This window comes from Dasypus novemcinctus, chromosome 2 (genome assembly GCF_030445035.2).
Source record: "Dasypus novemcinctus isolate mDasNov1 chromosome 2, mDasNov1.1.hap2, whole genome shotgun sequence".
In the NCBI taxonomy this organism is placed as follows: domain Eukaryota; kingdom Metazoa; phylum Chordata; class Mammalia; order Cingulata; family Dasypodidae; genus Dasypus; species Dasypus novemcinctus.
In genome coordinates, this window is record NC_080674.1 from 98408277 (window position 1) to 98418592 (window position 10316).

Below are 10316 nucleotides of genomic sequence, written 5' to 3' on the forward strand. Positions count from 1 at the left end.
AGAACAGACAACTGGGGGGGGGGGGGGATAAATAAATAAATAAATCTTAAAAAAAATAAAAAAATAAAAGCTGTTCTAGCCTGAACAAGCTCCATTAGCACAGCCTGGTGGGTTCAACCCTCCTAGTTAATACTGAGAGTAGAGAGTACAATCTATAATATGTTGGAGACTGCTACAATTGCTACAATTCCAAGCCACTTTAAAGACAGAAATCTTTACAAGTTGTTAAAGGCAGGTAGAAAAAACAAAATACAAAGGTGCAATAATTTGATGTTATTATCTAGTCTGATTGGGAGCACGCCAAGGAAAGAAATTACATTATCTTCAGTATCCAAAGCTCCCGTGCACAGATTCCTTTCTCTTGGGACCCTAACTTTACTATAGTGACCCCTCCCAATTCCTCCTGGAGGTGGAACAGCTGGAATGAATTTGGTTTTAATTCTGATTACAATTTACTTGAATGTGTTTTCTCTCATTATAACACATTCATAAGGTGGGGGCCATGTGAGCCAGGGCAAACAGGAGGGAGGTATGTACAATTCCACCTAAACTAAAACCTTGTCTACTTGGTCAAACATTCTGAGTTTTGGGAACACTTCATTTTTGTAGTAACAAAATGTTAATATTCTGCAGTTTCCCTCTTATTTTGTAAGTTTCTTTTAAAAATCTTAGTAATCTGTAAATTGGCCTGGACTCACTGACTTTACACATCTATTTCACTTAACCAGTCTAGATTCATTCTCTCAAACACTACCTAGATTTTCCCTCTGATTCACTCAATCGTCTTTAAATTTTTATGTCTTTATAAAAATAAACCTATTTGTTATCAGTAAGCTGACTGTTAATCAAAATTCTACTGTAGGAATCACATAAATTGTGTTGACCAGATATCACATTATAAACAATATTTCTCTAAAAATCAAGTATGCATTACAATAATGTTTTAGCACAATTTGTGTTTTCTTTCCTACTTTAGTATCACATTATGAATTCATGGCTTTTCCAACTTGTTTTAAATAACTCTCATTTTTGTTTCCCTTTAGTACTCAAATTGTTAAAATATAGCAAGTGTACTTTCCTTCATGGTTTTTAAATGCTTTCCTTTTTGATACTTTCCTAGAAACCTTTGAAAGAATTGTTGCTTTCTGACAACAGAATGTTCCCTGACCACCTTTATATTCCCTGTCACAAAACATGGAATCAGTTCTTTTCCAAGACCCTCCCTGTTTTTAAGACTAGTGCTAGCAAACAACCCAGCAAGGCAGCGGGTGGTGCCTGTCCTGTGGTTCTTCCCGGCACTGGAGAATCAAAGGGCACAGCAGAGGAGGCTACTGCACTTGCAGTACTGTAGATGCAGAGTAAGACTTTCCTCTTTAAAAAACCGAAACACCAGCTTATGACAATTCCAAATCACTCTTACCTTCAGTAAGGTACTTTTTAAGTAGCTCTAGTAGGAAAAATTTTTAATAGAAAGTTTTTTGTTTTTTTTCTGTTTTGTGCTGCCTTGTCTACTGTGATGGCCCATGCTGTATGTTTTCTTGCCAAACCATATGTTCCAATTTATATACTGACCCCAAATTTAGAAGACCTTATATTCTATTCCCTCTTTTTTGACTCTTGGCCTAAGCATCCTGGAATTGGTTACAAAGGGTACAAGTTCAGGAGATTCTTTTTGTCATCTGAGTACATCACTAAATGCCTGAAAACAAATTCCCACTCTCCCCCACCCCCATCTCAGAGACATGGAAAGGAACCTAATGACCTTTTACCAAAAGAAACAGCATCCATTAATAAGAATCCGGCTCCCAATTTCTCCATCTGAGCTCCACACTTAAAAACATATCCTGTTTGGCCTTTTACTTTCTTTTTCTAAATCATGCTCATTTCTTTGTCATATGCAGCTTTTTTACAGCTGCTGTTCTGTTTCCGTCTCTCTAGTTTATTTGTATTTATATTTAGTAAAAACAGTCTTATATATGCAATATTAGTCATAGTCATATTCCACATGAGGTTTCACTATGTTATACAGTCCCATGCTACAGTTTTTAGCTTTCCTTCTAGTAATATACATGAGCTTAGACTTTCCTTTTTAACCACTGTCATACTTATATAACAGCTCAGCTAGTTATAAACATTCACCATTTCTATTTATTTGCAAAGATTTACAAACAACGTTTTTACCAATTCTGTGACAATTAATCCTCAGCTTTCCATTCTCTACCCTCATTCTATTTTCTGGTGATCCATATTCTAATTTTTAACTCCATGAGTTTACATAACATATTTAGCTCATAGTAGCACAATCATACAGTATTTGCCTTTTTGTGTCTGACTTGCTTCACTCAACGTAATGTCCTCCAGGTTCATCCATGGTGTTATATACTTCACGGCTTTTTTTTTCTTCTTACAGCTGCATAATATTCCATCGTGTGTATAGACCACAATTTGTTTAGCCATTCATCAGTAGATGGACACCTAGGTTGTTTCCATCTTTTGGCAATCGTGAATAGCATTGCTATGAACATCAGTATGTAGATGTCTGTTTATGTCATTGCTCTCAGTTCTTCTGGGTATATTCCGAGTAATGGTATTGCCAGGTCACATGGCAAGTCTATATTTAACTTCCTTAAGACAGTACTCCACAATAGCTGTACCATTCTACATTCCCACCAACAGTGAATAAGCATTCCCATCTCTCCGCATCCTTTCCAATACTTGTAGTTCTCAGACTACAGAATAGTGGCCATTCTAATAGGTATGAAAAGATATCTCATTGTAGTTTTGATTTGCATTTACCTAATTGCTAGTGATGTTGAACATTTTTTTCATGTGTTTTTTTCACCATTTATATTTCTTTGGACAACTGTTATTTAAGTCTTTTGCCCATTTTTTAATTGGGTAGTTTGACTTTTTATTGTTGAGTTGTCATATATCTTTATCTATCATGGATATTAAACCCTTATTGGATATGTGATTGCCAAATATTTTCTCCCATTGAGTCGGCTGCCTTTTCATCCTTTTGACAAAGTCCTTTGAGATACAGAAGTGTTTCATTTGAGGATGTCCCATTTATCTATGTTTTCTTTTGTTGCTCATGCTTTGAGTGTAAGGTTTAAGAAACTATCGTCTACCATAAGAGCTTGAAGATGTTTTCCTACATTTTCTTCTAGGAGTCTTATGGTTGTTGCTTTTATATTTAGGTCTTTGATCCATATTGAGTTAATTTTTGTATAAGGTATGAGATAGGGGTCCTCTTTCTTTCTTTTGGATATGGATATCCAAGTTCTTCTATCATCATTTTTTTGAATAGACTGTTCTGGCCCAGCTGAAAGGGCTTGTCCAAAAACCACTTGGCTGTAGATGTGAAGTTCTACTTCTGAGTTTTCTATTCAGTTCCAATGGTCAATTTGTCTGTCTATCTTTATGCCAGTATCATACTCTTTTTCTTTTTAACCACTGTAGCTAAGTAATATGCTTTAAAGTCAGGAAGTGAGAGTCTTCCAACTTTGTTCTTTTTTAAGACATTTGTGGCTATTCAGGGCCCCTTACCCTTCCAAATAAATTTGATAATTGGCTTTTCCATTTCTGTAAAAAGGCTGTTGGGATTTTTACTGGAATTGTATTGTATCTGTAAATCAGTCTGGATAAACCTGACAATAGTACATAAACACAGAAAGCCCTTCCATTTATTTAAGTCTTCTTTGGTTTCTTCAGCAATGTTTTGCAGTTTTCTGAATAAAGGTCTTTATGTCTTTGGTTAAGTTTATTCCTAAACATTTGATCTTTTAGTCACTATTATAAATGGATTTTTTTTCCTGATTTTCTCTTCAGATTGCTCATCGGTAGTGAATAGAAATGCTATTAATTTTTGTTTGTAAATCATGTACTCAGCACTTTGCTGATGTTGTCTATTAGTTCTAGTAGCTTTGTTGTGGGTTTTTTCAGGATTTTCTAGATGTAGGATCATATCATCAGTGAACAGTAAAGTTTTACATCTTCCTTTCCTATTTTGGTGCCTTTTATTTCATTATCTAGTGTCATACTGAGTTTTAATGATGAACTCTAGTTTCTATTTCCTCTGCTTTTACACAACCCTGAATATATAAAACTGATTTGTCAGCAAATCCGATTCAATTCTTACTCTGAATATTCCCAGAATTTGACCACTTTTCATTACCCCTACTATGAAAGTGCTGTTTTGTTTTATTTAGAGACTACCATCATCTCTTCTCCAGATTAGTAAATTAACTTCCTAAATGGTCTCACTGCTTCCCCTGATCTATTTTCATTCTGCTCTTCCGCACATCAGCAAAGAGATCCAAGTAAAACTCATGTCAGATCATATCACTATTCTGCTCAAATGCTTCAGTGGTTTCCTGTTGCATGCACTCAGCGTAAAAGTCAAAGGACATGTACAATGGTCTACAAGGCCCTACAAAATTTGTCTCTTCATTACCTCTCTGGACTTAACTGTTTCTTTCCTTTTCCCTCCTCACTATTTGTTGTATTTGCTAGGTGTATGCTCACATCAGAGACTCTGCACTAGCTCCTCCCTTTGATTCTCTAGATATCCCAAGGTTCCCTTCCTCACTTCAAGTCTCAGTAAAGCCTTGATTACCCTACTTAAATTATCAGCTGTCTCATCCATCCCTATCCCCACCTCATAACCCTTCTCTGCTATACTTTTTTTCTTTTCTTTAAGACTTACCACTAACATACTACGGAGTTTATTTATTTTCCTTGTTTATTGTTTTTCCATTTGACTAGGATGTAAGTTTTACAACAGAAGTATTTTATATTCATTTGTTCCACTGGTCTTTCTCCACTGTCTAGAATAGTGTCTGACTCTCAGTAGGTACACTATAATTTTTACCAAAATGAATAAATGAAGGTTACCAGAAAATGAGCAAAGTAATATTGAGAAATATCAGAGAACTATAACAAATATTAAATTAGAAACTACTCGGAAGTTTTCAGTGCACGATGTTCTTTACAACTTTCTCAATACTGATAGTGAAATATAAGAAACAACTCACCCAAAACAAATATATAACTGAATTATAGAACATTCTAGTTACAATTCTAAATCATTATATTTAAAAACCCCAAAACCACTACAAGTTATTTCCAGATATCAGTGTTGCATCCTCTGTGGTTTCCTACTGCATTTTTCAAAAGCATGGAAAATTAAGAAAAATATATCCACAGATTATTGTAATGTAAAAATCCAAGTTTTTGCATGGAATGTAGTATGTTCTGCTACAATCTCCAGTTTTGTAGTATGTGGTAAGTGAAATATAATTACAGAAAAGAAAAACATATAATCACCTTTCAATATTAAAACAAACAAAAATTGACTCTATTTGTCAGAAAAGTTTCTTTTACTCTCATTCCCATAGGGATCATCTGAGTTAAAATTTTTTAGTTCCCCAATTATAGTACACATTTTTTGTTTTTTCATATTTAAAGGCTGATTATTTTAAATTCCTTTTTATTAAAGGAAATAGATACTAACCATATTAGGGTGTGGGTTGGTTGGGCAGGAGGGGATGGGGAATATACAACCTCAGGAAAAAAATGTTAAATATTAATCACAAAATTTATCAATTTATGTATCCCACAAACATGTCTGCTCTTATTCTTAACTCCAGTTCTTGTGGGTATGAACACAATGTAAACAGGACCTTTGAAGAGGTTCTTTTTAGTTAAAGTCTGGCAAATTGAACCAGGGTAGGGCCTAATTCAGATTACTTGAGATCTTATAAAAAGAACCCAGAAGTCAAAGAAAAGAGAAAGAAGCGGACACTGCCATGTGACAGGAAGCAGAAATAAGCCAAGATTGCTGGCAGCCAGCAATGAGTGCCACATTCTTCAGGAAAAAGTATGAATCAATAAATTCCAGTTGTTATGCCCATACCAGTCTGTATTTGTGATAGTAGCTCTGGCAAACTAAGACATACTCTAACCATTCTTGAAACCATTCCTTTTAGAATATTTGGGAACTATGGGTCATCCTGGAAATAATAAGATTCACAGCATTTACAATCTAACCTTTTAAAAATAATTAACTACCCAATATAAGCATGTTTTCTGGATAACTTATTTTTGAAAAGCAAATAACTTTAAATTTGTTCAAAATGATCCTCTAACTACTCCAACTTCCTGCCAGTCTCCACAAAACATCCCTCAAAGTGGTGGAAAAAGAACACTGTAAGAGTTTAGAAAATGAGAGGGTAATTTTAACAATCTATCTTCATGTTCCTCTATGAATGGGATAAAGTTCTTACAAGTAAATAACTTCAATTAATTGGAAATAACTCAGAGTTCTTTCTTTGAGGATCAGAATATCAGTGTTTTTCACTTTAAGCCATGCTTGTAGCTCTAGTGATAATATTATTCACAGGTAGGAAGAGATGAAAGGAATTGGAAGTAAAATGGCAACTTCTTTAATTAAATAAAAACCCCAGTTTCTCAACTGTTGGTAGTGGTGGGAGAATAACAACTTAGAAGGGGTAACAGGACTTTCCAGGCCCATCTCTTACCTTACGTTGAGGCTTTCTCTATAATTATGGCCACTACTGTGCCAGCTTTAACAATTTTACATTCTGACCCAAGCCTAGACACCTGACTTGCTGCATTTAATATTACAGAACATAGCCAAGAAAAGTCTCCGATGTTTCGAAAGACTTTATACCAAGGCTAGGGGAATACAAAAAAGGGGAAGCAACTAGAGAGAGTCTAAAATGGAATCACAAAATCTGGTTTGCCCATCTGGAGCTTTTAAAAACGCCTTGCTCTAGCCGACCACCATCTGGGTATCATCTTACCACTGTGTACTTACCAGATCCCTACCCTTACCTATCATCCCTCCTCAAAATCTAGAGAAGTCAAGAGAGGGAGAGACAAAAGGAGAAAGTTCACTTCCCCTGCCAGCCTAAGGCCTGCTTTCTGAGTTTTGTTTCCTATCTACCCATACCGTTTGTGCAGTGGCTATACAGTAGTAGAGAGAATATTATGATCTGTTATACCTTCTGGGAGTCAGTTCTACCCATCCCAGAACTCTATCATAGCCAGCAAAGTTCAACAGGCGCTGGCAGTTAAAACATGTAAGTGATTTGATGGTAAACAAGGATGCCTATCAATTGATTTTTAGAAATGTATGAGTTTTTCATAGCATTTCACTGCTTTATTGTGTTCTGACTCCGGATGGCCCCATTAAACACTAGCAACCTCGGGACTCTAGTCCATGTCATCCTCTATTACTATGCTCTCTTCCTGAGCAAAGATATTTACATCTACACTATAACTATACCCTATACACTGATGAGTCCTGAATACTCATCTTCAGCCCAGACTTCTCCTGAAGTTTCCAATCTCTCTCTATATATAGTTAAAACTGAACTCCACATTTTACCAGGATGTGGTATAACCCCTTAAACTGTAATCCAATTCAATGTAGGAATACCAGGAGTCTTCCTCAATTGTTATATCTTCCTCTCATCACATACTGCCAATTAAAAAATACACTAAATCTCTCTTGTATTCAACCCCTCCTTTCTAATCCCACTGCTAATACTACTTCTTACAGGAAGTTCTGCTTCCACTCAGACCTTAACCACTAGAGAAGTCTTCTTAAAGTGCAAATCTGATGTCATTTCCATGTTCAAAACCTTTCTGTGACTCTCTAATATCTGTATTAATCTTTTTTACATGGCATACGAAACTCCATATCCTGACTCCTGCTTTGGTTTCCTAATTTTCTATTTCCTGCCTCAACTCTTCTAATAAATATGCCATTTATTCAGATTTACTTGATATTCTGTGAACATGCAATGCTGTTTCATGCTTTTTGACCAAACTCACAATGCTCCCTCTGAATAGTCTTCCCTGCCCCTACCCACTTACCCTGTTTCTTCACCTTGAAAACTCCTATTTATCCTCTGAGACCCAGTATAAATACCCTTCCTTCATAAAGCCTTCTCAGGTAATTATTCACTCACACTTCAAAATTTGATGTACAGTTATAGCACTTACAATATTATAATGCAATTACTTGTTTACTGCTGTGTCCTTCAGATTAAGCTTGTGACTGAAGGGATTATGTCTTATTTATCTCTGTATTTCTTCTCCATACTCCCAGGCAATAGTAGCTAGTAAATGTCTGATAACTGGTTGTCAGGATGAATGACCAAAGGTAGCTCTAATACTTCTCCTTTGGACTGAATTATAGAGACTATGTTTACTGTGTTACTCAGAGTGCTTTTTTGTTTACTTTAAGGTCTTGGCTATGTCCTTCATTTTGACATTGCCAAGGGCCTGATTTCTGGTGAAGTGGATTGTTACTATACTATGTAAATTTATGGCATATTAATCTATTTAAACTGAACACATTTTCACATTATAAGCTATGTACTTTTGAGTAAATCAGGTTACATGTATCTATTAAACAAGATGTTACACTACCTGACCTTCAAATTTCTCTACCTCCCTTCTTCCCACTTTCAATATTTTGTGTCTCAAATCCTTTTTGGAACCAAGATTTTTTTAAAAGATATACATGTAGACTTTGTTTTAAATGATAGCAGTATTATCTGTTCACATTAAAACATACCATACTGTATTTATCTTTCCATTGTTACAGTTGTTGTTATACTTTTGTACTAATTTAATTACTTATCAAAATTATATCTAGGTATATTTTCTGATTATACATTAAGCCAGTCTTAGGTAAACATGGCAATTGTGCTCTGACAGAGATCCAGATTTCCGGACTAATGGCGCAGTGATTTTCTTTAAACTTAGTTCATCTCTCTACCTCACTTCTTGGTCCACAATCTCTTGACTTTCCATAGATTCCTTGCAATAGGTAAGATTTGGAACTTGTTTTCCTGAGGCAAAATTAATGTTTTCTTATGCTTTACTGATCTCAAAACCAAGCATTAAATAATTGGTATGAAACTAAAAGTCCACCATGCTTTTGTATTCCTATTTAAAGTTATGAAATCACATTACCTGATTAGATTGTGATATTTGTAGAATGGTAGGGAATTCATCTTTAAACTCATCTACAAGATCCATGACTGCTTTCTGGATCCCCTCAACTAAGGAAAAAAAAGAAAGAAAGAAAGAAAAAGAAAAAAAAAAAGCTTAACTAAAAATTGCCACTAAACACAATCCAAAAGAAGATAGAACATTAGATCTACTTCTTAGGTGACTGGGAGAATAAGGAAACTATTGGGGACTTTATTCCCAGTTGTTTCCCACACCCATATCCCCCATTACAAGACTGTGTATACTTTTTCCAGAAAAGTTCTTCAACACCTGTCCACATATCCATCCAACAGGTTTTATCGGCATGATGAGCTCTTGCTTTGGTTCCTAGTGCTTAGCCAGCCATTAGTAAGGGATGGGGGTAGCCTTCCCTCAGGAAAGCAGGCAAGGACAGAACCTGAAGCTTACTGCTGGAATTCTTTGTTACTGCACAATGGGTCTCTAGGAACTTGTTACAGAATCTTCTGAAATCATTCTGGCAGTGAGAGGAGGAAGAGTGTGTTTGGAGCCTGAGAGGGAGGAGTGAGAGGATTGAAAACTAAACCACATTAAGAATTCTGCAATATAAATTGAGTTTTGTTCCAAACTCTGCAATGATACCTCAATTAGTGGATCATCTGAGAACAAAGCTCCCTTTGAAAAGAGCTGGCAAGTGCTTTAAAAAAATGCTTCAAATATGATGCCAAGTGGAAAAGAAATACCAGCATATAAATGGACTATTTTTTTTTCCTTCACTCAAATGAGGATCAATAGGTCAAACCCAGGCAAAATTGTTGTCTTCGGTTTGTTTTCTTTATAATCTCAACATTTTTCTTTTTATCTTTTACCTTCCTACTGTACTTCCACTTCAGATACCCATTATTTTCCCCTGATCACACCTGGGAAGAACTCGATATCATGTATATTTTATTGACTACCTAGTTATATTTTAGTGTAGATAAATTAAGAGTTGATTAATTCAAATCCCTTTTAATATTAAGCACATATAAAACGTTTTTATTCTGAAATAATTTCAAACTTACAGGAAAGTTGCAAAAATAACACAAGCACTATAGAGAACGCCACAATACCCCCTACCCAGATATACCAACTGTTAACATTTTGTCACATTTGCTATTCCTTCCTTCCTCCCTTCCTCCCTCCCTCTCTCCTTCTGTCCCTTTGTTTTCCTATCTTCCTGTCTTTCTTTACCTCCCTACCTTTATCTATTTCTAAACTTTTAAGAGTAGATTGCATGTATTTAACATTTAATACTCTCATGTATA

At 35.4% G+C, this 10316-nt stretch overlaps 1 protein-coding gene across 4 annotated transcripts in view; it reads right to left on the minus strand.

Moving 5' to 3' along the window:
• The window catches only part of SPATA9 (spermatogenesis associated 9), a 30930-nt gene extending 21484 nt beyond the window's left edge, over window positions 1–9446 (minus strand). For 2 of the 4 annotated variants that reach the window (XM_058276338.1, XM_004470652.2), the window contains exons 1-2: window positions 9297–9446; window positions 9013–9101 (exon numbers count right to left, since the gene is read on the minus strand). In XM_058276338.1, coding sequence (XP_058132321.1) covers window positions 9013–9101; window positions 9297–9357 — 150 coding nt within the window. In that variant the 5' untranslated portion in view covers window positions 9358–9446. Of the gene's footprint in view, window positions 1–9012; window positions 9102–9296 lie in introns of those variants that run through there. The other 2 variants (XM_058276331.2, XM_058276332.1) reach the window with 2 other exon arrangements.
• Between the last annotated feature and the right edge of the window lie 870 nt (window positions 9447–10316).